The sequence below is a fragment of the Mus caroli genome, unplaced genomic scaffold (genome assembly GCF_978045245.1).
Source record: "Mus caroli unplaced genomic scaffold, Mus_caroli_1 scaffold_20, whole genome shotgun sequence".
NCBI lineage: Eukaryota > Metazoa > Chordata > Mammalia > Rodentia > Muridae > Mus > Mus caroli.
The window spans coordinates 54,773,607-54,800,205 of NW_028227275.1; the positions used below are offsets into that span (position 1 = coordinate 54,773,607).

The 26,599-nt window shown below is 51.1% G+C and overlaps 3 protein-coding genes across 4 annotated transcripts; 2 read left to right on the plus strand and 1 right to left on the minus strand.

Moving 5' to 3' along the window:
- Positions 1 to 1,184: 1,184 nt before the first annotated feature.
- Fermt3 (FERM domain containing kindlin 3) lies at positions 1,185 to 20,446 on the plus strand. Of its 2 annotated transcripts, none has more exons than XM_021152474.3 (15): positions 1,185 to 1,301; positions 1,741 to 1,917; positions 5,295 to 5,528; positions 5,699 to 5,818; positions 5,922 to 6,090; positions 6,200 to 6,302; positions 15,621 to 15,728; positions 15,896 to 16,030; positions 16,119 to 16,168; positions 16,253 to 16,377; positions 16,526 to 16,632; positions 16,751 to 16,990; positions 17,326 to 17,450; positions 19,968 to 20,109; positions 20,228 to 20,446. In XM_021152474.3, the coding sequence occupies exons 2-15, from the start codon at positions 1,758 to 1,760 to the stop codon at positions 20,405 to 20,407; spliced, it is 1,998 nt and encodes a 665-aa protein (XP_021008133.1). In that variant the 5' UTR covers positions 1,185 to 1,301; positions 1,741 to 1,757; the 3' UTR covers positions 20,408 to 20,446. The 2 variants fall into 2 exon arrangements, with proteins under 2 accessions (XP_021008133.1, XP_021008134.1); XM_021152475.2 differs by having other exon boundaries at positions 1,744 to 1,917.
- Positions 20,447 to 20,755: 309 nt separating this feature from the next.
- On the minus strand, positions 20,756 to 23,493 carry Trpt1 (tRNA phosphotransferase 1). Its single transcript, XM_021152481.2, has 7 exons — positions 23,192 to 23,493; positions 22,939 to 23,020; positions 21,637 to 21,806; positions 21,373 to 21,547; positions 21,174 to 21,230; positions 20,974 to 21,084; positions 20,756 to 20,850 (listed from the first exon to the last, which is right to left on the minus strand). Exons 1-7 carry the CDS (start codon positions 23,249 to 23,251, stop codon positions 20,756 to 20,758), a joined length of 750 nt encoding a protein of 249 aa, XP_021008140.1. The 5' UTR covers positions 23,252 to 23,493.
- Positions 23,494 to 23,572: 79 nt separating this feature from the next.
- On the plus strand, positions 23,573 to 26,445 carry Nudt22 (nudix hydrolase 22). The gene is made up of 6 exons (XM_021152476.3): positions 23,573 to 23,669; positions 23,932 to 24,425; positions 24,899 to 24,997; positions 25,707 to 25,804; positions 25,936 to 26,029; positions 26,261 to 26,445. The coding sequence occupies exons 2-6, from the start codon at positions 23,949 to 23,951 to the stop codon at positions 26,417 to 26,419; spliced, it is 927 nt and encodes a 308-aa protein (XP_021008135.1). The 5' UTR covers positions 23,573 to 23,669; positions 23,932 to 23,948; the 3' UTR covers positions 26,420 to 26,445.
- The last annotated feature ends 154 nt before the right edge of the window (positions 26,446 to 26,599 follow it).

Consider the following 26,599-nt stretch of genomic DNA (forward strand, 5'->3'; position numbering starts at 1 on the left):
AAGGTAGCTGAAGAGTGAGCTGTTTGCTTTGTCAGAGTGGCCACTAGGTGGAAGTGTCGCTCAACAACTGATGACCTACCTGCAGGCTGATCGGCTTTGGGTTGATGTTCTTGCTGTTCTGTGCAGTACAGTCTTAGAGTAAACCTGCTAGGTCAACACTAGAACCTAACCTAGACCCAAAGTGGGTCAGAAAGCAGGCCTGAGACTAATACTGACAACAGCTCCTGCTGCTCTAATCCTGAGCTCCACACCACTATCTTCCTCCCACACTGTGACCAACACTGAACTTCCTCATTTGCTCCCAAAAGACTGCTTCCTGGGCTAGCAAGATGCTGAGTCCAGCACCAGGCTGTACTATGTCTTACGCTAGCCTAAATTAGCTTCCTGTCCCAACCCCAGGACTCCTCAGAGCAGCCTCTCCTAGTCACACTTAGAAAACCTTACCTTGGGAGGAGAGGTTGGCACATACCCTTAATTCCAGCACTTGGGGCAGAGCAGGCAGATCTCTGAGTTCAAGGCCAGCCTGGTCTGCAGAATGAGTTCTGGGACGGCCAAGGCTACACAGAAACCCTGTCTGAAAAAAGAAAAGAACTCAGGTCCATTAATGGTAGGCTGCTGTCCTGAAAAGGCTATGTTCCTGCTCAGCTCCTTAGAGCAGAGACGGGATAAAGGCTCCTGGAGGAAATCACATTGAGGTTTTGTAAGAGGCAGAGAGGCTCTAGCATGTCACTGGACAGATTTAAGGCTGGAAGGTTTGGAAACAAGTCCTGTTTAAAGGTAGGAAAGGCTTTACTGCTGAGTGTAGGCAGTCCCACTAAGAGCAGGCTGGAGTCGGGCAGTGGTGTTGCACGCCTTTAGTCCCAGTACTTAGGAGGCAGGGCCAGGTGGATTTTTGAGTTCGAGGCCAGCCTTGTCTACAGAGTTCCAGGACAGCCACAGCTATACAGAGAAACCCTGTCTCGAAAAACAACAAAAAATAATAATAAAAAGAAGAAAGCAGGCTGGAGGTGCAACCAGTAGATGCCTGAGGGTGGGGTAAAGAGAACTTTGTGGTGTCACCCCAGCACTGTTCTTCCCTCATTTCCTGTGGTAACAAAAGCAAGGGCCCCATGGAGCCCTCTGCGTGCTGGCAGTGTGCTTCCTGTACCCAACAACAGCCCGCCCTGGGGAGGGACTAGCACAACTTTCATGATAAGGCCACTACAGGCCGACCTCTGAAGGAAGCAACTGAGCAGGACCAGGCCAGACCAGGGTAGCAGGTGTTCCACTGCCACCTGCAGCTGCAGCCCATTGCAGGCTAGGTAAGTGAAAGACCCAGGAGGACTCACTTGTCCCCTGCTCTGCCATTCTGTGCAGAGCAGCCACACTTGCCACCACCCTAGAGGCTTGGGTTAGAGTACTGGCTGTGAGCTGTGGGCCAGGACTTGTTTCTGAGATAGGTGGGCTTGGCAGAACTGTGAGTAGGAGAGTTGGCCTGTTCTGGTACCTAGCAGGGTACTCTACAATGAGTACTGGGCCTTGGTGTCCCCACCTGTGAAACCTGAATTGGCTGGACAACGTGGACGCTAAGGAACTGTCTCTTCAGCCCAAACACTTAGGATAGTAAGAGGGTTTTATATTGACTGGATCACAGTAGCTCTCTGTACCAGTGTCCCCAAAGTCTACCCACCTACCTACCCAGGGTACCGTAGGGCTCCTGGTTATTTGTAGGCAGCCCACTGTCTACTCACCTTGTCTCAGCAGAAACAGCCGCAGCCATGGCGGGTATGAAGACAGCCTCCGGGGACTATATCGACTCTTCCTGGGAGCTGAGGGTGTTTGTGGGCGAGGAGGACCCTGAGGCCCAGTCTGTCACACTCCGAGTCACGGGCGAGTCGCACATTGGTGGGGTACTTCTGAAGATCGTGGAGGAGATCAGTGAGTCCCCGTGACCCTATGTATCCAGTCATGACAGCTCTCCCTAGCTTTTCTAGGCCATTCTCGCTTCTACTCATAACCTTGTCACAGTGACTCAGGCAACAGTCTAATTATTTGGTTCCAAAGAAGGTATTTCTTCAACTTCCCCTCTCCATACTTCCTCTAGCTCCTACTGCTTCTGTCTAGTCAGAGACAGACAACATGGTCCCCTGTGGATCTTGCCTGTGCTGAGGCCTATTGTGTTCCTGAGGGATAGCTAGGAGGTTTCTAGGCACCGGGCACCTACTCCTAAATTTCCTCCCCAGCAAACCACTTGGCAGGCTGCTGACAGTGGGTGAGAGGCCCTGCCCCCACAGGAAGTTACGGCAGAGTAGGCTAGGGCGATATCAGTCACCCAGAAGGCCCCATGAGGCTTCTCATCAACTTTACCAGCAGAGAATAGAAGTTATCACTTCCTGGGAGGATGGCAGGAAAGCCCCGATAGTCAGAGCCGGAAGACATCCCACCATGAGCTCCCGATAGCCAGAGACAGAAGGCATCTCACCATGAGCGTGGGTCCTAGGCCTCTGGAATTGGGACAGGGATAGGAGGCAGGTTTTCTAGACCCACCCAACTCAACAACTGATGTATGCAGTCCAAGACAGGGACCAGAGTGACTGAGCAGGACAAGCCCCAACACAGCCAAATAACAGAGTTGAGACAGAAGGGAACTGCCGGAAGCAGGGCCCAAAGAGGCTGTGAAAGCAGAAGTGGGAAGAGGGTTAGTCCCTCAGAAACTAGATGTCAGATGAAGCTGGAGACTTGACATGGGTCAGGACAGAGGGGTGGGGATGTTAGGAGTCTAGGGCAAGAACCCCAAGAGTGCTGAACACCCAGCCAGCTAGACCTCACCCTGTACCACTGCTGGGCTCCATGGGCCAAGTCACTTCAGTTCCAGGATCTCAGTTCCCTAAAATAGGGGCATTATCCCCAGCCCTCCACTGCCAGGCAGTGGTGAGGCCAACCTTCCTCATGATAGCATGCTGCTACCAAATGCTAAGAGCTTCCTGCAGGACCTGACAATAGACAGAACAGGAGATTTCTAGAGAGGCCTCTACAATAAGAAAGACTTGAAAAGGACTTGATGCCAAGGACTTGAAAAGGCTTTGGTTTAGGGCCTCTGGACAGGGCACCACCAGGGCTGCCTTTCCATCTTGTCACAAATCAGGCAGCCCTGGTGGTGCCCTGACAGCCTGGGAGGTCCTGAAGCCTTCTTGAGCGACTAGGTGCTTCCCTTGAAAACAAAGGGCAGGGCTCTGTTAAGGCAGACCTTTGCAGGACCCTTTGTCTGAAGGGGAGGCAGTTTGTAGCCAGGGAGACCCAAGCAGGTCATCCACTCATCTGGGGGAGAGATGATGAGGGCTCCAGAGGCCAAACAGGACAGAGAAAGGTGGATTTAGAAGTGACGTTGACATTAACACAAGGTAGAACTAGAAGCAAGCAGCATGGTGCTGCAGTCTCCAAGTTCTTGGTGGATGGATGATCTGGGGAAGAACGGCTCCTCTGTCCAGCTACAGTGGGCTTTAGCACACTTGGAAGGTGGGGCTAGTCCTGCTGCATTTAGTGTTCCAGCACTGGCAACGAGGCTGGATGAATAGGAGTCTGGAATGAAGGAAGCAATGGATATGCCCCTTAGAGCAGAGAGGTCCATGCCACTCAGATCCTAGCAGAAGATAGCTTCTGAAGCCATCAAACAGGAGATCCCAACCCAGACGAGGACATGGCTGAGATTCCAGACTAAATCCCTGGAAAAGAGAAAAGGGGTAGACAGGACAGTCTCCTGAAGAGAACAAAGCCACAGGAAAGGTTGTTAGACATGGAGGCCATCCCAACCATAGTGAATGCGCAATCCACATTGCAAAACTCTGCCTTAAGTTTAAAAACTAAAAGCAAAAGGCCAAGAGGAAGCCAGGTATAGCAGCGCATGCCTTTAATCCCAGCACTCGGGAGGCAGAGGCAGGCGGATTTCTGAGTTCGAGGCCAGCCTGGTCTACAGAGTGAGTTCCAGGACAGCCAGGGCTACACAGAGAAACCCTGTCTGGAAAAAACAAACAAACAAAACAAAACAACAACAAAATCTCAGTGGGAGGTCCAGAGAAAGGCCTTGAAACTTAGCTGGTGGAGGGTTTGCCTAGCATACACAAAGCCCTGAGCTTGACCCTCAGCAGGGCATCAGCCAGGCACATACCTGGACCCCAGCATTTGGGAGCTGGAGATAGGACGAACAATAGATCAGGGCTAGCCTCAGCTAACAGCCATTTCAAACCCCATTTGAAAACAGAACTAAACAAGAACCTAGAAGCCAAGAAGTTGGGTCTCTGCAAATTCCAGGAGGCTGTGTGCCCAGAGTAGCTTTCTGCCTCATTGTTTCTGTATTCACACTTCTTTGGGGAAGGATGAGATATCATCCTGTGTCATCCGTTGTTATGACCCCAATTTCTGGCTAGATGACAAGTGACATATTTACATTTCTAAAGGAATGCTTTTCAAAATTGTACAACACTTTGCATGTAGCAGACATTGCTTAGCAGTCATCAGTCAGATTTTTATAGCTTACGAACTAGAAAGCTGAAGCTAGAAAGGTTAGACACCTTGACCCAAGGAGAAACTAGTAGATATTGAAGGCCCCAAAGACCTGCAGACATTGACAGGGGGTGTGGTGATCCACACCTTTAATCGCAGCACAAGAGAGGCATATGCAGGTGGATCTCTGTGAATTTGAAGTCAGCCTGGTTTATAGGTCGAGTTCCAGGACAGCTAGACAGCTAGGGCTACACAGAGAAACACTGCCCCCCCCCAAAAAAAAAAAGAAAAAAAGAAAAGAAAAGAAACCGGGCGGTAGTGGCACACGCCTTTAAACCCAGCACTTGGGAGGCAGAGGCAGGCAGATTTCTGAGTTCGAGGCCAGCCTGGTCTACAGAGTGAGTTCCAGGACAGCCAGGGCTACACAGAGAAACCCTGACTTGGAAAAAAAAAAAAAAGAAGAAGAAGAAAAAAGAAAAAAAAGGAAAAGAAAAGAGAAAGACAGATAGACATATATAGAGAAAGAACATTGAACCAAGCATCCCTTAGCACATGAGGGCTGTAAGGATAAACTAAATAAGTATATGAAGTAAGGTCACTGACTTGGGGTATGCATATTCTGGGTTGAGGGATTCCCCTGGGGAAGTCATGTAACAATTGAGCCCAGAAGGACACGCACGAGTCAGCTAACAAATAGCCATTCCGCCATTGCTTTGGAGCAAATCCAACCTGGCCCACCTGTGACATCAGTGCTGGGACAGAGATAACACTTGGCAGGGCCTGTGAAGGCCAATGGGCACCTCGGGTCCTCACAGATCGCAAGCAGGACTGGTCTGACCATGCCATTTGGTGGGAGCAGAAGAGACAGTGGCTGCTGCAGACGCACTGGACGCTGGACAAGTACGGGATTCTGGCCGACGCTCGCCTCATATTTGGGCCACAGCACCGACCTGTCATCCTCCGGCTGCCCAACAGACGTGTGCTGCGTCTTCGGGCCAGCTTCTCCAAGCCCCTCTTCCAGACGGTGGCTGCCATCTGCCGCCTCCTCAGTGAGTAGCTAGGGCCCCTTCCCTTTCCCAAGACCAGCCATATAACCTCCTCCTTGCCATAGCCTGGTCTCCAGTTTACCAAAGGGCTGTGACCTCCCCCAAGGTGTCTATGTGGAAAGGTAGGGAGGTGACCTAGCAGACCCTTGGTGCTGAGGTCTCATTCCCTTCAGGTATCAGGCACCCAGAGGAGCTGTCTCTGCTTCGTGCTCCAGAGAAGAAGGAGAAGAAGAAGAAGGAGAAGGAGCCTGAAGAGGAGGTACATGACCTGACAAAGGTTGTCTTAGCTGGCGGTGAGTGAGCACGGCTAGCCTGGGCTGGGGCCGGGGCAGAGTGATGCATGCGTGTGAGGTCAGATTCACGGCCAAGCCTGACTGTATCCCACCTGCCCTGCAGGTGTGGCACCCACTTTATTCAGAGGCATGCCAGCACACTTCTCGGACAGCGCCCAGACTGAGGCTTGTTACCACATGCTGAGCCGGCCACAGCCGGCACCTGACCCTCTCCTGCTCCAGCGCCTGCCAAGGCCCAGCTCCCTGCCTGACAAGACCCAGCTCCACAGCAGGTGCATGGCCCACACCTAGGCCACCCTACCCAAGGCCTAGCTTGCCTATGCTCTGCCTCCTGCTTCTAGGCCCTTCTCTGTATCTTGACTCTACTTCTGCCAAACCCAGGTGGCTGGATTCATCACGGTGCCTCATGCAGCAAGGTATCAAGGCTGGGGATGTGCTTTGGCTGCGATTTAAGTACTACAGCTTTTTTGACCTGGATCCCAAGGTGAGTTGGGTTCTGAAACTAGAGGGTCTAGCTCTGGGAGGTTAGCCACTGTAGGGGTCAGCTTGTCTGACCGTATGTTCATCGGTGCCTCTGTGTGTTGATCGTTCCAATGCATCACAGGTCCCCCAATGCCAAGGCAGATGGAGACAAGTATCAGTGCTGGTTTCTGTAGGACCTGCCTTCTCAGGGTTCATGGCAGAGACCCATGTAGACGCCCAGAGACAGTGGTGGGTGCTGGGGAGTGTGGATCTCTAGTGTGGAGAGAGAAGCTGAACCTACAGGGCCTGGCAGGTTGGGAAGGAGCTTTGCAGGGTGGCCTGGGAGCCTTTTCCTGGGCCTCCCCAACATCGATGTGGAAGCTTCTGCAGCCCGGGGCCCCATGGCTTCTTCGCTGCAAACATGCACGTGGTAGTCTACAGAGCACTTGATTTCAAGCTGTCCATGGAGTCCCTCAATGCTCGCTTCTGAGCTGAACCTCCCCGGTGCCTTCTCCCCACATCCATACACAAAAGGACACCGTGCAGCCTGTCCCATGGTTCCATCCCACTTTGTTTTGGTAATCAGGATTGATCCTAGGATTTCCCATAGGCAAGTTCAACTACTGAGCTACTATCCCAGGGCCTTTACATTATTTTAATATCATTTTGTATAAGTGTGTTTTCTCTGCATGTAGTTTGAGAGCAGAAAGGGTGTCAGGTCTCCTGGAACTGGAGCTACAAAGGGTTGTGAACCACCATGTGGATGCTGGAAACTGGACCTGGGTGTTCTGGAAGAACAGTGAGGAATCTTAACTGCTGACCCATCTTTCCAGCCCCATTTTTCTTTTTAAATTTGAAGTGGGGTCTTAGTAAGTTATCTAAGTTGTGGAGCCTGGCCTTGAACTCATTCTGTAGCTCTGCCAGGCCTTGAGTTTTCAGTCTTCTTGCCTTAGCCCCTCCAGTGCCTGGAATTACAGGCCTGCATCTTACTTGTTCATTTGGGCATGGGCATAGTCAATGCCACTTCCTCTGGGATTATCTTTCTCTCTCAGCTTCTGTGCTCCACGGGCTCAGGCTGGGTGCCTCTTCCTGCAGTAATACGCAGGCTCTCTAGCTTGTGCTTCTCCTCTCCTCCGCTGTCTATTGTATGAACACGAGGGCAGAGGACATTGTCACAGAACTCATGATTCAGCTGGCCTGATGGCTAGCAAGGCCCAAGGTTCTGCCCGTCTCTGCCTTGAGTGCTGGGATTATAGGCTATTTACACAGGTGCTGGGGATATGAGCTTTGGTCCTCTTGCTTACACAGCAAATATTCTACAACTGAGCCATCTCCCCAGTCCCTTCTTCTTTTTTTTTTTTTTTTGGTTTTGCGAGACAGGGTCCCTTCTTCTTTAAAAATCATATTTCTTTGTCTATTTGTGAGTGTGTACATGTGTACGTGTGTCTGTGCTTGTCTGTGTGTGTGTGAGAGAGAAAGAGAGAGAGAGAGAGAGACAGACAGACAGACAGTGTTCCTATATGTGTGTGGAGGTCAGTGGACCACCTACAGGAGTTGGTTTTCTCCTTCAACCGTGCGAATTCCAGGAATTAAACTCACACGCCAGGCTTGGTAGTGAGTACCCTGAGCCACTGAACCATCTTGCTGTTCTTTTTAACAAAGTGAACTCTATTAACTCAGTTATATGATCAATAAATCCTACAGTGTACTTGTATAAATAATAAATAAATAATATTTAGCAGGGCAGTGGTGGCGCATGCCTTTAATCCCAGCACTTGGGAGACAGAGGCAGGCCGATTTCTGAGTTCGAGGCCAGCCTAGTCTACAGAGTGAGTTCCAGGACAGCCAGGGCTACACAGAGAAACCCTGTCTCGAAAAACCAAAAAAAAAAAAAGAGCTTCATGGAAGAAGCTGTGAGTAATAATATTTAAATATGATCAGTAAATCTATGGCATGAACTTTAGTAACTCAGTACATGTAATAAAATGCATGATGGTCAAACCAAAGTAATCGGTATTTTAATTTTTTTTTTTAAAGATTTATTTATTTATTATATATAAGTACACTGTAGCTGTCTTCAGACACTCCAGAAGAGGGCGCCAGATCTCATTACGGATGGTTGTGAGCCACCATGTGGTTGCTGGGATTTGAACTCTGGACCTTCAGAAGAGCAGTCGGGTGCTCTTACACACTGAGCCATCTCACCAGCCCTATTTTAATTTTTTTTAAAGCCACCACGCCCGGCTTTAAATATTTTTAAAGATTTATTTTTACTTTGTGTTTTTCTTTTAAGATTTATTTATTTATTTTATGTGTATTTAAGTACACTGTAGCTGTCTTCAGACACACCAGAAGAGGGCATCAGATCCCATTACAGAAGGTTGTGAGCCATCATGTGGTTGTTGGGATTTGAACTCAGGACCTCTGGAAGAGCAGTCAGCGCTCTTAACCGCTGAGTCATTTCCCAGCCCCTACTTTATGTGGTTTTTGTTTTGTTTTTGTTTTTGTTTTGTTTTGTTGGTTTAGCCCTCGCTGTCAGAAATCCGCCTGCCTCTGCCTTCTGAGTGCTGGGATTAAAGACGTGTGCCACCACTGCCCGATTTGTTTTTGTATTTTGCCTGCGTGTGTGTGTGTGTGTGTGTGTGTGTGTGTGTGTGTGTGTGTGAAGTGTGTGCCTGGTGCACATGAAGTCCAGAGCATTGGATTTTCTAGAACTGGAGTTACAGACAGTTGTAAGCCGCCATGCGGGTGCTGGGAACTGAATCCAGCAACTGTGAAGAGCAGCCAGGGATCTTACTGCAGAGCCATCTCTCTAGCCCCCTGCGACTTAAGATTGTTCTAGCCAATCATTACCAAGGAATCAGAAATAGTTCCTCCTCTCTAGTTTTTTGATGTTTCTACCTTCTTTAGAAAGAAATAATATATTAGAAATTATTTATTATGTACTTTTTTTTTTCAAGACAGTGTTTCTCTGTGTAGCCCTAGCTGTCCTGGAACTCACTCTGTAGACCAGGCTGGCCTCGAACTCAGAAATCTGTCTGCCTCTGCTTCCCTAGTGCTGGGATTAAAGGTGTGCGCTATTTAGACCACTCCCAGCTATTATGTACTTTTTTTTTTTTTTTTTGGTTTTTCGAGACAGGGTTTCTCTGAATAGCCCTGGCTGTCCTGGAACTCCCTCTGTAGACCAGGCTGGCCTCGAACTCAGAAATCCGCCTGCCTCTGCCTCCCGAGTGCTGGGATTAAAGGCGTGCGCCACCACGCCCGGCTCTATGTACTTATTTTAAAATTACTTATTTTTGTGTGAGCATGTGTGTGCACAGCATGCAGAAGTCCAGAAGTCCGAGGGCCACCCTGGAAGTCAGTTCTAACCTCCTACCTTGCTGAAGCAGGGTCTCTTGTTGTTTCTGTTGCTGTACTGGGTACTCCAGAATTGCTGGCCCTCAAGCTTCCAGGCCTGTTTCTACCTCCAGTCTGCCTATGGAAGTACTGGCGTTATAGATTGGGTCACCATATGTAGCTTTCCCACATGGGTTCGGGATAGCAAACCTGGGCATCAGGCTTGTGTGGGTACTGTTTCAACCCATTGAGCCACTTCCCAAGCCCATATTTATTTATTTAAAAGTGTCACTTTGCCTCTCAGGGACGATCCTACTGCCTCTGCCTTCTGAATGCTGAGTTTATGGCTATTTGTAAAATAGTTTCAATTATTTGTCTTGTTTTTTTTTTTCCTGATGTTGAATAAAATACTCTGAAAAAAGCAACTCAAAAAAGGGAGGGTTTATTCTTGGTCATAGCTCTGAGTACCATCCATCCATCCAGGGGAGTCAGGGCAGGAGCTTGAAGCAGTGGGTCACATCACACCCACAGCTAGGCAGAGAGGGATAAAGGGATGCCCCTGGTGCTCAGTTCCAAGCTCCATTTTACACAGTCCAGGATCTCCTGCCCAGCGAGTGGTGCTCTGCCCCCACAGTGGGTGGATCTTCCCATATCAACTAACATAAAATAATTTCTACACAGATGCCCAGAGTCCCATACCCTGGATGCCTCTAGTATAGTCAATTTAATAACATTGACCACCACAATATTATAAAGTCCTTGTTTACAGGACTGGGCATGGCATGGAGCCCAGAGGTAGAATAGCTGCCTAGCCTGTGTAAGACCCTGGGGTGATCCACAGTGGCAGACAGATCAAGTACAAAAGTCCTTGTTTGGGGATGGGATGAAGGTCCTGACAAACCAGTCTGACCCCTCCAAAGTGTGCTACTACTCAGTAAGGTCTGGCTACAGCTGCAGTCTGAGACAGACTCTGGCTGGGGCAGCATTGGTCTCTCACCTGTGTGTTGTGAGGCTTCGGTTTCTCCCACCTCCTGTGGGCTCTGCCTGCTCCTTCTGCTCCTCCCGAGCCTCTGCTGCTGTCCAGCTCAGTCTACCACTGCCTCCCAGTGACTTGGACACCGTTGCTTCTTCCCCACACTTGCCTGGTCTTTGAGACAGCAGGCAGCTCTGTGCGGTTTGCTCCACCCAAGACGGAACTACATTTTCTCCGTCTCCACACGTTCTCGGCACTAGCAGCAGAGCCATTCTCTGCCTCACTCCTCTATTCTCTGGAAAAGGTGGATTTGAACAATGTAGGGTTTTATTTTAGTATTTGCTTTCTTTCTTACTTATCTGCTCATTTAAAAGACTTATTTCTTTTATGTAAGTACACTGTAGCTGTCTTCAGACACAGCAGAAGAGGGCATCGGATTCCGTTACAGAAGGCTGTGAGCCACCACGTAGTTGCTGGGAATTGAACTCATGAAGAACAGCAGACAGTACTCTTAGCTCTGAGCCATCTCTCCAGCCCCTTTCTATCTATTTCTGGTGTGCTGCTGTTTTGCCTGTATGTACTTCTGTGTGAGGGTGTCAGATCCCCTGGAACTGGAGTTACAGACAGTTGTGAGTTACCATGTGGGTGCCGGGAATTGAACCTGGGTTCTTCAGAAGAGTAGCCAGTGCTCTTAACCATTGGGCCATTTCTCCAGCCCCTTATTTTGTCTTATAGCCACAGGATTTCTACAGAGCCTGCTGTCCTGGAGCTCACTTATAGCCCAGGTTGGCCCCAAACTAGACGCAATCCTTCTGCTTTGGCCTCCCAAGTGCCAGACCTGACGGGCGTGCACCACATTTACTGTTGTGTGTGGGCCCAGAGCCTGTATGTGTTAGGCAAGGTCTCTGCCCTTCTGCTAAACTCAAGCCTATAACACACCTTCTGTATAATGAAGTTCTCTCTCCCCATCTTTTTCTCTCCCTTCCTCCTTCCTTCCTTCTCTCCTGCCATCAGTGGCATCTCACTTGTTACCTATGATAGTCTTGAACTTAGGCCAAAGCCATCTTTCTGCCTCAGTCTCTTGGGTAGCTGGGATTTCTGTATGTGTGCCTATTTTATGACCTTGCAGTTTTGCACACAGCTAGTGGTTGTCAGAAAGATGAAGGCATCTGTCCTGCCCTCCTCCTCTCCCCTTCCACACAGCACACACATTTCTAAGAGTCTTACTAATCTAGTGGTGTTTATAGTGTTTGGTGAAAGCAACGTGGCTGTGTCTACAAATAGTAACATGTAAACAGGGTTCTTAGCAGAACCCACAGGAACTGTGTTCCTATTTCCTTTCATGGTCAAATTTCTTTGGAGCAGATAGGCGACATATGTGGTGTCGTGGGTTGAACCAGGGCCTATAGGGCTGGGTTCCTCCCTCTCTGAGCTCTACCTATACACAAGAAAGGCTACAAAGGACTCCCTGGACATTCCTCATGTCCTGTGACTGCTGCTGGGGTTTGCACAGGAGATCCTAACCCAGGCCTTCCTCCCAATACCCAGCCCAGGACCACTCTCAGAGCAGGTGCTGGAATATCCCAGCAATACAGTGGGCAGAAGCTAACTAGCAATCATAATAATGGTAGTTATTATTACCCTTATATACATGCATACATATATCTATCTACATCCTAGTGGGGTCCCTTATATACATGCATACATATATCTATCTATATCCTAGTGGGGTCCCTTATATACATGCATACATATATCTATCTATATCCTAGTGGGGTCCCTTATATACATGCATACATATATCTATCTATATCCTAGTGGGGTCAAACTATTTTCCCAATATCTGTGGAGGTAGGGCTGAAGAAGCTCCACGAACGCTAGGCTAACGGCTCCAGGTCCTGGTCCGGGAAGAGAAGAGTTCCTTTGCTTAACTGTACTTTAAGCCATCTTTAGGTAACTAGTAACTTCCTACCCGATGTACATTTTTCTCCCCACCTCCGTCCTTCCCTCCCTCCTTCCTTCTCTCTGGTGTGTGTGTGTGTGTGTGTATGTGTGTGAGAGAGAAAGAGAGAAAGGAGAGACTCACTGTGTAGTCCTAGACAGTTTGTACTTGCTATTTAGACCAGGCTAACTTTGAAAGATTTATTTTTTTTTTTATGTATACGAGTACACTGTAGCTATACAGATGGTTGTGAGCTTTCATGTGGGTGTCAGGAATTGAATTTTTAGGACCTCTGCTCACTCTGGTTGGCCCTGCTCACTCAGTCCCTGCTTGCTCCCGCCCAAAGATTTACTTATTATACATAAGAACACTATAGCTGTACTTATGACAAGCCAGAAGAGGGCATCAGATCTCAACCATGTGGTTGCTGGGATTTGAACTCAGGACCTTCAGAAGAGCAGTCAGTGCTCTTACCCGCTGAACCATCTTCCCAGCCCCCAGGCTAACTGAATCCACAGAAATCCTCCTGCCTCTGCTTCCTGAGTCTGAATACTGGCATTAGAGGAGTGCAGTCCACACTGTGGTGCAGGCCTTTGCTCCCAGCGCGTGAGAGGCAGATGCAGGTGGATCTCTGTAAGTTTTAAAGCCATCCTGGTCTAAATGGTGAGTTCCAGGACAGCCAGGGCTACATAGTGAGACCCTGTCTTAAAAACAAGCACAGTGGGGCTGGTGAGATGGCTCAGTGGTTAAGAGCGCCGACTGCTCTTCCGAAGGTCCCGAGTTCAAATCCCAGCAACCACATGGTGGCTCACAACCATCTGTAACGAAATCTGATGCCCTCTTCTGGAGTATCTGAGGACAGCTAAATATATATATATATATATATATATATATATATATATATATACATATATATATATATATATATTATAAATTATAAATAAATAAATCTTAAAAAAAAACAAACAAGCACAGTGCTGGGCTTGGTGGCACATGCCTTTAATCCTAGCACTCGGGAGGCAGAGGCAGGCGGATTTCTGAGTTCGAGGCCAGCCTGGTCTACAGAGTGAGTTCCAGGACAGCCAGAGCTACACAGAGAAACCCTGTCTCAAAAAAACAAAACAAAAAATAAGCGCAGCAGCAGCAGCATTAACAACAACAGCAACATGGTCTCCTGTATTCCAGGTTGTTCTAGGATTCACTATGTCACTCAGGCTGGTTTGGAACTTGTGATAATTCTCCTGCCTCCCCCTTCCAAATTATGGGATTACAGGGATAAGTCACCATACCCGACTAGTTCCAATCCTTTCCCACTAGAATTATCCGTGTGTGGTTGGTTGAGTCAGGGTTTGAAGCCCACAGATGTGAGGCTGAATGTACAGCTCGGGATACTGTGTTCAGAGGAGAAAAGATGGAACTCAGCACACAGGCTCAGCTGAAGTAGGACCTCTTCCATTAATAGCAAAAGCCGGTTGTGGTGGCCCCAGGCTCAGCAGCACTTGGCAGTTGGTTCCTTTTCCAGTGCAGCCACCACGCTGTCCCATAGTGTCCATCACTGTGTAATTTGCATGCCACAACCTGGAACTCAGAAATCTGCCTGTCTCTGCCTCCCAAGTGCTAAGTCTAAAGGCATGTGCCACCACGCCTGGCTGGTTTTGGTCATTATTGTGCACGGTGCACAACCACCATCCAGTTTTAAACCATTTCTGCTGTTGCAGAGAATTCTCTAGCGTCCATTTCTAGTTTTCTGCCCTTGACACCCAGCCGGAGAACCAGCAGGTCTGACTTCTCCTGTGACCTTGATTCACACTTCCCAGTGACTGATGGAGTCCGGCTCTCTTTTAGCTATCAGCCACTTGGATAGCCGCTCAGTTTCATTTCTGCTGATACTCTTGGCAGTGTCTGTGCTGACTTCCTTACTAATTTGTGGCTATGTTCTATGCACTTTGCATTATTTGTCAGAGAGAGCGCGCTCCTGAATCTACCTCTCCACGCCATGTGTTGCCTTAAATCCCCTTGCATTTTGACAAGGTTTCTCTGAGTAACTGTCCTGGAACCTCACTCATTAGACCAGGCTGGACTCAAACTCACAGAGCTCTGCCTGCCTCTGGCTCCCAAGCACTGGTATTAAGCACATGCGCCACCACACCCCACTTGCCTTTTAATTCTCTTATGGTTTGAGAAACCATTGTGTTCTGCCATGGTGTTTGTGTGTGTGTGACGGTCTTAGGTAGCCCAGGCTGACCTCAGTTGCAGGTATTGATCCTCCTGCTTTCCCTTCCAAAGAATTGGATCACACTAGGCTCAGTTTCATGCAACACTGGGAATTGAATCAAGGTCTTTGTGCATTCAAAGATGCCTCCCTTCTCTTTGCCTTTCTCTCTCTCTGTTGTTAGCCATTCTTTTTCTTTCATTAATTAATTTATTTATTCATTTACTTTACATACTGATTGCAACCCCCCTCTTTTTGTTCCCCCCTTTTTCATTCGGGTCCCCCAAGAACTAGACAGGGAAGGTGGGGCTGTCATCTGTTGCCTGCTTGTGGATCCTATTCCCCTGGGATGTCTTGTCCTGCCTCAGTGGGAGAGGATTTGCCTAGACCTGCAGTGACTTGATATGGCACAGTTGGGAGCTACCTTGGGGAGGGGGTTCCCCCTTTTTATTGCCTGTTTGATGCCCTTGCTCTCAGGCCTACTCCTTGATTGCTCTCAGTCCTTTCACTTCTTCTTCCCTTTGGTGGCCCATTGTCATCCTGCAGGATTCTGCCCTGCAGGTCAGTTCCTAGAGGAAATGCTGCAGTGCTTTCCCTGTGGCCTGTGTGAGCTTCCCCAGGGGAAGCTGTCTTCTTTCTACTCTGGGAGCACTTCATTCAGTGGTAGTCTCCCTCCTCCCTTGCCTGTCCTCACAGGAGGCTGGCCTGTAGCTTCTGGCACAGTAAAGCAGAAGTTCATAGAGAGCTGCACTGCCTGCCTAGGCTGTGGGCAGGTCAGCAGGGTGGAGATGGGATCTGCTGCCCATGTGGCTGAGCATGGCCATCCAGGACAGGAGCCATCTGAGTAGCTGAGCCTCCCCTTCCTCTGCTGCTCCAGACAGACCCCGTGCGGCTGACGCAGCTGTATGAGCAGGCCCGCTGGGACTTACTGACAGAGGAGATTGACTGCACTGAAGAAGAGATGATGGTGTTTGCTGCCCTGCAGGTGCCTGGGGCCGGGGGCTGATGGGGGTACAGGGTCAAAGGCCTCCCAGAAGTAGGTCCATTTCCAAAGAAGTCCTCCTGACTTCTCTCCTCCCCCAGGGTACTTCATAGGTGCTCTGTGGGAAAGATGGGCCTCAGACTCAGCTCTGACTAACTATGTGTTCCTAGTACCACATCAACAAACTGACCCTGAGCGGGGATGTGGGTGAGCTGGCCTCTGGGGACCTGGGACTGGATGACCTGGATGCAGCCCTGAACAACCTGGAGGTGAAGCTGAAGGGGTCAGCACCCTCAGACATGCTGGTGAGGAAGGCCTTGGGCCTGGGACTAGGGTTGGGGTCAGGGCCAGGAAGGGGATCCAAGACTTCCTCTGATGTTTCTCCTCCCCCAGGATAGTCTCACTACCATCCCAGAACTCAAGGACCATCTCCGAATCTTCCGGTTAAGTGTAGGGTCTGCCTGGAGGGAGTGGAGGGGGTGGGGAGGCAGGGAGGCCATGGTTCACAAGCTTCTGGCTCTCCCCAGGCCCCGGAAGCTGACCCTGAAGGGCTACCGCCAGTACTGGGTGGTATTCAAGGACACCACACTGTCCTACTATAAGAGCCAAGATGAAGCACCGGGGGACCCTACCCAGCAGCTCAACCTTAAGGGTAAGGGAATCTGGGTAGCAACTGCTCTCAGCCTGCTTCCTCCTTAGGGTCCTGGCTGGGTACTATCTGCCCCGAGGAGGTTGTAGGTCACGGTGAGGCTGGCTTTCAGGCAGGCGCTTCTTAGAGAGCCACCTCCTTTTTCTTGCAGGCTGTGAGGTGGTCCCTGATGTCAATGTCTCTGGTCAGAAGTTCTGCATCAAACTCCTTGTACCCTCACCAGAGGGCATGAGTGAGATCTACCTGAGGTGCCAGGATGTGAGCACGCTGGACCAAGGGGGGAGCAGGAGTGAGGGGGCAGGGAGTAGGACTGAAATTGCACTCAGGGTAAAAGTAAATACTGCCAGCGCTTACCACCTCTCTGTCCTTGCTCCAGGAACAGCAGTACGCACAGTGGATGGCTGCCTGCCGACTGGCCTCCAAGGGCCGCACCATGGCGGACAGCAGCTATGCCAGCGAGGTGCAGGCCATTCTGGCCTTCCTCAGCCTGCAGCGGGCAGGTGGTAGCAATGGCGGCTCAGGGAACAAACCCCAAGGTCCTGAAGCCTCTGCTGAGGGCCTTAACCCCTATGGCCTCGTGGCTCCTCGGTTCCAGCGAAAGTTCAAGGCCAAGCAGGTGCCTGAGGGAGTGGGGATGGGAACCACATTTTCCTCTCCACCCTTGACCCCTGGACCACCCTTGACCAGCAGCACACTCTTCCTTAGGGAATCCTTGTAGCCACTCCTTCCTAATCCTGCCATGTCCTAGACTCCTCTCTGGAAGGGTTCCAGGGCCATTGTAGGACCCGATTCAGTCACATCTGCACTTTGGAGGCACCACAATGGTCGCTTTCTCTTGTTTCAGGACCAGTGTACTGTGCCTTCAGTCAGCAGGGCAGACAGGTGGGGGGAATCTCAGGGACTTTGGATAAGGGGAAGCCCTGTCAATTCCTTACTAGTATGGCTCTACAGCTCACCCCAAGGATCCTGGAAGCTCACCAGAACGTAGCCCAACTCTCACTGACCGAGGCCCAGCTGCGATTTATCCAGGCCTGGCAATCCTTGCCCGACTTTGGCATCTCCTATGTGATGGTCAGGTAGGACTCCAATCCAGCCAAGCACTCTCTGCTCTCACTTACTGCCAGATGCTGTGTGCTTATATACCAAGTGGGCCCCAGGCACACAACCCAGTGTCTCCCTCCCCTGTTCTGTGGGTATCTCTCCCTGGGGCTTCTCTGTATTCTCCAGTGTGCACTGTCATAGATAGAACCCGTGCCAGGCAAGCAGGAGACCCAGAGCTTGTCCCAGCTCTGTTCTGGATCCTTCCCTCTCTGGGCCCTGGCCAGCTGTCCTACAGAATGGCTCCCATGGGAAGGTGTTCTAGGGAGGCCCTGTCTGCAGAGCGATGGGTGACCTGCTTGATGACGGCATATACATCTGCAATCATCACTTGGAGACACCAGCTATTTGCTTAATGTTGCCAAATGCTATTCTGATGCCCCATACCTTGGGTGCACTTGTGTATTTGAGGGTAACCTCAGGTGTTCCTCAGGGGCTGCCAACTTGTTTGTTTGTTTGTTTTACATTTTTTTTTTTTGACACAGGGTTTCTCTGTGTAGCCCTGGCTGTCCTGGAACTCACTTTGTAGACCAGGCTGACCTTGAACTCAGAAATCTGCCTGCCTCTGCCTCCCGAGTGATGGGATTAAAGGCGTGTGCCACCACTGCCCGGCTACATCTTTTAGAAAGGATTTATTTATTTATTTTATATGAGTACACTGTAGCTGTCTTCAGACACACCAGATGAGGGCATCAGATCCCATTACAGATGGTTGTGAGCTACCATGTGGTTGCTGGGAATTGAACTCAGGACCTCTGGAAGAAGACCAGTCAGTGCTCTTAATAGCTGAGTCATCTCTCCAGCCCTCTTTTGTACATTTTAAAAGATTTAGTTCTGCCAGCGCATGCCTTAAATCTCAGCCCTTGGGAGGCAGAGGCAGGTGGATTGCTGAGTATGAGGCCAGCCTGGTCTACAGAGTGAGTTCCAGGTCAGCTGTGACTACACAGAGAAATTGTTTTAGAAACAAAAACAAAGATTTAGTTTTTAGTGTATGAATGTTTTGTCTGACTACATATGTATGTCTGTTCTGCATATGGTGCCCACAGAGGCCAGAAGAGGCACCAGATCCCCTGGTACTGGAATTATGAGGCACCATGTGGGTGCCAGGAACTAAACCTGGGTCTTCTTCAAGTGTTCTTTTTTTTTGGGTGGGGGAGGGGTGTTTGAGACAGGGTTTCTCTGTGTAGCCCTGGCTATCCTGGAACTCACTCTGTAGACCAGGCTGGCCGAGAACTCATCCACCTGCCTCTGCCTCCCAAGTACTGGGATTAAAGGCGTGTGCCACCACTGCCCGGCTTCTGCAAGAGTTCTTAAGAGCTGAGCCATCTCTCTAGCTCCTTTATTTTACATAGTCCATGTATTTGTGTGTGCACACGTGGAGGCCAGAGAACAACTTACAGGAACCTGCTTCTCTCCTTCTGCCATGTGGGTCCTGGGGATTCAGGTCAACAGGCTTGAAGGTGGCTGAGTCTTCTTGCTGGTCCTCTTTCTTTCTTTCTTTCTTTCTTTCTTTCTTTCTTTCTTTCTTTCTTTCTTTCTCTCTCTCTCTCTCTCTGTCTCTCTTTCTTTCTTCATATTTATTTGTGTATGAGTGTATGCATGTGTGTATGTCTGTGCACCGCATGGTCCATGGCACCCTTGGAGTCCAGAAGGCATTGGAGCTCCCCTGGAACGGGAGTTACAGGTGATTGTGAGCAGCCAGTGGGTGCTGAGAACTGAACCTGGGGCCTCTGCGAGAACAGCCATCTCTCCAGCACTCCCCCACTCCTTTTTTTCTTAATGTTATTTTAAATGTGTGTGTGTACCCACGTACATGCTGTAGCCCTTAGGTCAGTCTTTATCTCTTGTTTGAGATAAGAGTTCTTACTGACCGCCTGATGAACACCAGGCTAGCTGGCCCAGGACTCTCCATTTTGCTCTAGGCACACTATAGATGCATTAGCTTTGCAAGGGTTCTGTATCTTCACACATGTGTGGCAAGAGCTTTATCCACTGAGCAAGCCTTTCTACCCTGTGTTTGAGACAAGGTCTCACATTGGCCTGGAATTCACACAGAGGGTGGGCGGGCCGGCCAACAAGTCCCAGGGATCACAAGCACTTGTGGATCTTTGTGTGTGCAAGGCAGGTGCTCTGTTGACTTAGGCATTGTCCCGGCCCTTCCTGTTCCTGAGACAGAGCTTCTTTTACCACGTATGGAAATCTGATGTGAACTCCTGCCTCAGCCCCTTCGCTGGGATAGACCTACAGTACCATACCTGGTTAGCATAAGCCCAGGGACAATCCCATTTTTTTTTCAAAGTAGGAGCTTGAGGCTAAGAGACGCTGAATGGCTGGCTGCCTGGGTTGAGCAGCTGCAGAGCTGCAGCCCTGGGGCAGGCAGGTGAAGTTGTGTTCCAACCTTGAGGTTCCTGCAGCAATAAACACATGGGGTGTGTTCTGGGGCCATATACAGTGTAGTGTAGCTCTCACTCACGATCTCTCTCCCTGGGATCTAGGTTCAAGGGCAGCAGGAAAGATGAGATCCTAGGCATTGCCAACAACAGACTCATCCGCATTGATCTGGCCGTGGGTGATGTGGTCAAGACCTGGCGCTTCAGCAACATGCGGCAATGGAACGTCAACTGGGACATACGGCAGGTAGACCCCAAGGGAGGGCAGGGACAGGGACAGGTAGCCAGCTCAGACCCAACCAGGGCAGGGCAGAGGCTGCTGCTTGTTGCCCCAGCCCACTGGACCTGTGACAACCCACCTGCAGGTGGCCATTGAGTTCGATGAACACATCAATGTGGCCTTCAGCTGTGTGTCTGCTAGCTGCCGCATCGTGCACGAGTACATCGGGGGCTACATCTTCCTGTCCACCCGAGAGCGGGCCCGAGGGGAAGAGCTGGATGAGGATCTGTTCCTGCAGCTTACGGGAGGCCACGAGGCCTTCTGAGGGCAGCCCCTGCTGCACTCACCACCTCCAGGGACTCCCAAGGCCACACCCACCTAAACACACTGCTCCATCACTCCCGGGATGTACACTGCTGGCACCCTCACTTGTCACCAGGCAGGCCAGGGCCCTCGCTGGGGTAGGTGCTACCACCAGCCAGCCTAGGGATGATGGGCCCTGAGCCACACAGAGCCCCTCCTCTCGCCCTGTTGGCAGAAGCTCACACCCCTGACCTATATGTAGTCCCTAAGCACACGACGAATGCCAGACACGGATGAGGGACAAGAAATCCTGGTTTGAAGCTGGACTTTCTTTCTGTGTCTGTTTCAGGTTTTTTAATAAATAAATATTTTATTGTTGGATCTTTCTTCTTCCTCCTCTGGAGCTGAGCTTGGGGCCACTCTGAGTCTCTGTCTCTTTATCACCAGCCAAGGAGAGAGGCTTTCCTGAGGTAGAGACAAAAGTAGCTAAGAGAAAGGAGCCTTTGCCTAAGGTAGGGAGCTTCCGAAGAGCTTGCAGGCAGACGGGCACAGGCCTCAGGCCAGGGTAGGTGGTGGTATGTTTCTCACGGGTAGGTCGCAGCTGCAGGGCCTCCTTGAAGTACTTGGGAAGCAGGAAGCCTTCAGCATTCCCTGGAGTCAGAATCACGCCATTGGCGGAGCAGAAAAAAGGGATTCCATCTGCTCAGTGGAGATAGAAATGTGACCATGTGACGGTGCCCTTCCATGACAGACCTGGGAGAGCCAGCCCCTGCAGGGCCCACACCTACCCGTGAGGGCTAGGGGTCCATCGATGAAAACCGCCACCTCACAATTTGGACGAATGCCTGCAGGGACAACTAGAATGGGGCCCTCTGGTGGGGTGGGGAGATACTGCCCCATGTAAGGCTATGTGGTAGCCACTCATAAAAGAAGCTGTGACCCTTGGTGGGGACCTGGGAGGGGAGAATAGGTGATGGTGACACTGACCGCTGATGACACCAGGGTCCCCAGGCAATCCTGAGGCCAAGTGGATGTGTGTCCTTCCTTGGCGTGACAAGCCCTTTAGTAGAATAGATGGCCAGTGCTTCCAGAATGTACCATGGACTAGTGTCAAGGGCAGGGCTTGTGGTGTCTCCAGGGGCGTCAGTTCCAACTCAGGGACCTGCGGGTAAGTGTGGGAACGGGCAGCAGTGAGACCCCTTTCATGAACTGGAGCCCCACCTCACTCCTCACCCACCCCTCGGCACCCACTTGTAGGGAGTGGCCCTGATTGGCCCTGATGAGGAGCCCAGTGCTCGGCTCGCCTGGCTGCAGGGTAAACCGCTGCTTTTCGTTGGTATTGACCACGAGCTGCACATCTTCAATGGAGAAGCTGTGGAACTGGGGCAGCTGCAGGAGGGCTTGCAGGGGCACAAAGCCATCTGCAGGTAGCCAGGTGGGGGTACGCTCAGGAGACAGAGCTATAGTTACCAGGGAGCCCAAGCAGCTGGAACAGGGCTAGGCCTGGGAGATCACAGGTGCTTTCTTTCTGTGACTTTCAGAAAGGCTTTCTTTTTGGGGTCTCAAGATGTTGTTTTTCTACCCCACCACTAGACAGGGTTTCTCTGTGTAGTCCTGGCTGTCCTGGAACTCAATCTGTAGACCAGGCTGCCCTGAAACTCAGAGATTGGGCTGCCTCATGACTGTTGGGATTAAAGGTGTGAGCCACCCCCACCCCCACCCCCAGCCCTTGTTTTGTTTTTTTTCCTGTGCTGGGGATGGAAGCCAGGGCTTTGCAGCAGCCAGGAGAGAGCTCTGCTAAGGAGATGCATTTCTGTCCCGGGCCTCACTTTATTTAACATGGGAAGGTACCCGCTTCATGGTGGGCATATTGGTAGACGCCTATAAGCTTAGCACTTGAGAGGGGCAGGCAAAAGAATCAAGAGTTCAAGATGAGGCTAGCTTAGGCTACATGACATTTTGTCCCCAAAATGAAAAAATGGGGCTTCCTAGATGGTGCCACAATTAAAAGCACTGGCTGTTGTTCCTAAGGGCCCGGGGCCGGATCCCAGCACTCACAGGGCAGCTCCCAACCACCTGTAATTCCCATTCCACTGGATGCAATACTCTCTTCTGGTCTCTACGAGAGCCAAGTATGCACGTGGGGCAGGCAAAACACTCATGCACATAAAACAAAACAAAACACAAACAAAAACAAACAAACAAACAAACCACTACAAAAAGAAACCAGAAGAGTGTGTCAGCTTCAGGGAGAGTAAGATAGCAAGCACTAAGTATCCGCCCACAGCGGCCATTCAATAAACATCGGTTGTTCAGAATGCCCCTCTGTCCATCCTTGGGAAGTGTTGATTGGGCCAGTTGGTCGAAAGAGACATCATGAAGTCCAGCCTAGACAGGGGCTCCTCTTCCAGAGGACATGAAAGAGGTTCTGGGCCTTGTACATTTTATTCCCTGTACATTTGGAGGGTGTGTCTATTCTGCATTCCTCTTGGAGAAGTTCCAGATGTTCTCTGGGCTCCCACCATTCCTCCCAGCTCCAGCATGGTTACTTACCAGCTCGCATGGGAAGTCCCAGCTTCAAGGCCCCATGGCGAAGGGCATAGGACAGAGCCTTAGACAGCTGCACATTTCGGTCCTGAAAGAGTCCAGTGATGGTCTGAGTCTCAGTAGCCAGCCCTGGACGTCCTACTGCTAAGGCAGGCCAGAACAGCTCCCATGGTGCTGCAGTCTACCCCACCAAGAAGCTAAGGCTCAGAGGGTCTCTCCCACGTCCTAGCGTTGTGGGTAAGGCTGGAAAGGTGCGCACCTGCTCCCGGGGTCTATGAGTCCTTCTACCTTCCTTCCTCCTTCCTCCAGGGGCGTTCATGATCAAGACCTGTAGGGAGCAGGGAGTGTGGGTTCTCTGCCCAGAAAGTTACAAAAGCTCAGGATAAGAACCACACTGCTCATCCCACCCTAGTTCACGCAAGGGAACTTGAGGCCCAGCGGGCGAGACTTGCTCAAGGTCACACTGGCAGCTTCGAGGCCCGAGGGATCCGGACCAGACCCCGGGCCCTGAAATCAGATCGCAGCACGGCTGCCCCGGGCACGTAGGATCTGAAGGGCTCCACTGAGGAGAGCGGGATCCGGACCCGAACACGGACTGGCCAATGGGAAGCCACGAAAGAAAGGGGCGGGTACTTCCGCTTGGGGAAAGGGGTGGACTTCGGGGGCCGGGCCAGCCGCTAGATTCCGAGATCAAGCTTCCAGATCCTGGGAGTAGATCAAGCGTGTCCAGGTTGGAGGTACGACTCCTGGGTTGGGGGGGGGTGTCTTGAGAGTTTTGGGGACCTAGTGCTGCTGGGTGGTAGGGTTGCCAGAGGCTTTAGGGGTTTGGGACAGCAGGATTCCAGGGCGCTTGCTGAACTCAGTACTCTTGCTTGAATGATGCTCGCAATAAGTAGTCAGGGATCTGCAAAAGGGCTGGGGAGCACTCAGGTGTTCTGTGGAAGAGAGGGTCAGCTCGTTTCCTAGAGTGACAGGATGGCCATCTGTGTCCTCTGCCAGAGCTGCCCTGTCAGACTATGGACCCCGAGGTGTCCCTGCTGCTTCTGTGCCCTCTTGGGGGACTTTCCCAGGAGCAGGTAGCAGTGGAACTGAGCCCGGCTCATGACCGTCGTCCATTGCCTGGAGGAGACAAGGCCATCACTGCCATCTGGGAGACTCGGCAACAGGCCCAACCTTGGATCTTTGATGCTCCCAAGTTCCGCCTTCACTCAGCCACACTGGTGTCCAGCTCGCCTGAGCCACAGCTGCTCCTGCACCTGGGTCTAACTTCCTACCGGGACTTCCTGGGCACCAACTGGTCCAGCTCAGCCTCCTGGCTGCGACAGCAGGGCGCTGCAGATTGGGGTGACAAGCAAGCCTATCTGGCAGACCCACTGGGGGTGGGTGCCGCACTGGTCACAGCTGACGACTTCCTTGTCTTCCTGCGCCGCTCTCAGCAGGTAGCGGAAGCACCCGGACTGGTGGATGTACCTGGTGGGCACCCTGAACCTCAGGTAAGATGACTGGCTAGGTCCAAAGGCTCAAAACCCAACACTCCTGGTCTTGGTTTCCTCTTCTCATAAAGGGAAAACCGGCTTGGTATTTCTGAGCAGGCACCCATGTTGCATGCTCTGCTGTCCAGGAGAATGTGGGGCCCAGCTGAGCACAGCCCATGACTCTCTACCACTACTGGGAGGAGACAAGGTGCTCACTGCCATCCGGGAGCCCCAGTCATAAGTCTAAGCTGGAACACACCTATGGAAGCTAGGGAACATGGGAGGAGAGACTGAAGGGCAGATGCCTCTTATCCGATCCATGTAATCCTTCCTAGCTGGGCTTCCGATTGCTCTCCTTGGAATGGGTGGGCCTGGGTTAGGGATTGCCACGACTCTCACACTGAGTCTGCCCTAGGCCTCCATGGCCAGCAAGAGAAAAGCAGCGGTGTGGGAAGTGGCGTAGATGAAATCTGAGCCTCAACTTTTCACAGGCCCTGTGCTCTGGTGGCATCCCCCGGCACAAGGACCTCCCCGGGGAGCTGGTGGTACGAGAACTCTTCTCCAGTGTCCTACAGGAGATCTGTGATGAGGTGAGCCACCAGGACCCCAGACAGCATAGAGGGTATGGGTAAGAGGGTAGAATTGGCTAGAAATCCACAGTGCTGGGACAGAGTGGGTCTGCATGACCCCCTCGGGCGTTGAGGAAGAGTGTGGAGTTGAAGCTGGGTCCGTGATTAAAGCTGGGCCTGTGATTCTTTGATGCTCGGGTTCTACCCACCCACCCACCCCCAGTGGAAACAATGAAAACTGTCGAGTCTGTGTTTGCTGAAAAGTAATGAGAGTGTGTTACTGAGCCAGCCTCACTTGGGTACAAGGACTTCCCTGGATATCTGTTCCATTTCTCATCTGTAAAATGAACATGCCCAGAACCTGTATTCTGTATTATGGGGCACTTGACCGACAAGACAACCATGCGAGGGTCACAGCCATTGAGGATTGGAGATACACTCGCTTTGGTATTTGACCCCCTACCCCAAGGAGCCACCACCCACAGCTTGAGACAAAACACCCGGGGTTTGTTCCATGTGAACTACCGTGATGTATACCTGTAATCCCAGCACTCAGGAGGTAGAGGCAGAAGGGTCAGAAATTCAGAGTTATCTTTGCTAAATATTAAGTTTAAGGATAGCCTAGGCTACACAAGACCCTGTCTCGACAAAAACAAACAGAAACACCAAACCAAACCAACCAACCAGGCTACTGAGAAGTCAGCCTGACAGGTAGGACTCCCCACCACAGGTGAACCTGCCACTGAACACCTTGAGCCAGCCACTGTTGTTGGGAATCGCTTGCAATGAGACCAGCGCGGGCAGAGCCAGTGCAGAGTTCTATGTCCAGTGAGTGGGTTCCCGGGTACAGGATCCTGGGTGAGATGGGCAGGGAAGGAGTGGGTTTAAGGCAACTGGCGTTTTGCAGGGGTCCTATAAGGTGCGGATATCCACCAAGCCACCTTCATGTTTTTGTCTAGGTGCAGCCTGACTTCAGAGGAGGTCAGGAGTTATTACCTGGGTGGAGGACCTGAGGCCCACGAGTCTACAGGAATCATCTTTGTGGAGAGACAGGTGTGGAGTTGAGACCTTCTAGGTGTCTGGTTATGGGGGTAGGGATATATAGGTGAGGTAGAGGACTCCGGGTCTCCCAGAGTTTTCTGAGGCACAGAGCTTGGCTCCTTCCTAAAGGAAAAGCCCCGGGGACAGGGACAGTCTAGGAGTTCTAAAGTATGGCAACTCCGGGCACAGGGAGTCACTGGACGAAGGAAGGCCTGATGTCTGGGTCCCATTGATTTCCCACAGAGGGTACAGAGACTGCAGGAGACGGAGATGTGGGCACAACTCTGCCCCTCGGCCAAAGGCGCCATCCTCCTCTACAATCGCCATCCACCTCTACAGTCAGGTGCTGGGAAGTCCCACCTGAGTCACCCTAGCGCCCCAGCCCTATCACTGCAGCTTTGAAGACAATAAAGGACTTTATTCTTGTATTCCGTTAGCTTCTGCTGCTTTCCTAGGAGTCCGGGGTCCTCTGAGAGAACCCGGGATGGATGAGAGGGGCTGAGCACGGTGGCAGAAAGGGAACAAAACAAAAAGCCCCAAGGTGCGACCTCTGTGTTCCTCTTGGCTGGGGAATGCGGGTCT

What these genes read in the sequence shown, in the direction of transcription:
- Fermt3 (XM_021152474.3), top strand. Translation starts at nt 1,758, where the DNA reads ATGGCGGGTATGAAGACAGCCTCCGGGGACTATATCGACTCTTCCTGG. An exon ending in CCAGCAGCTCAACCTTAAGG is followed by an intron (nt 16,378 to 16,525) that starts GTAAGGGAATCT and finishes TTTTTCTTGCAG; the next exon opens with GCTGTGAGGTGGTCCCTGAT. An exon ending in GAAAGTTCAAGGCCAAGCAG is followed by an intron (nt 16,991 to 17,325) that starts GTGCCTGAGGGA and finishes ATGGCTCTACAG; the next exon opens with CTCACCCCAAGGATCCTGGA.
- Trpt1 (XM_021152481.2), bottom strand. Translation starts at nt 23,251, where the DNA reads ATGAACGCCCCTGGAGGAAGGAGGAAGGAAGGTAGAAGGACTCATAGA. An exon ending in CTCATAGACCCCGGGAGCAG is followed by an intron (nt 23,021 to 23,191) that starts GTGCGCACCTTT and finishes GGACTCTTTCAG; the next exon opens with GACCGAAATGTGCAGCTGTC. An exon ending in TGGACCCCTAGCCCTCACGG is followed by an intron (nt 21,085 to 21,173) that starts GTAGGTGTGGGC and finishes TCCACTGAGCAG; the next exon opens with ATGGAATCCCTTTTTTCTGC.
- Nudt22 (XM_021152476.3), top strand. Translation starts at nt 23,949, where the DNA reads ATGGACCCCGAGGTGTCCCTGCTGCTTCTGTGCCCTCTTGGGGGACTT. An exon ending in TACAGGAGATCTGTGATGAG is followed by an intron (nt 24,998 to 25,706) that starts GTGAGCCACCAG and finishes TCCCCACCACAG; the next exon opens with GTGAACCTGCCACTGAACAC. An exon ending in TCATCTTTGTGGAGAGACAG is followed by an intron (nt 26,030 to 26,260) that starts GTGTGGAGTTGA and finishes GATTTCCCACAG; the next exon opens with AGGGTACAGAGACTGCAGGA.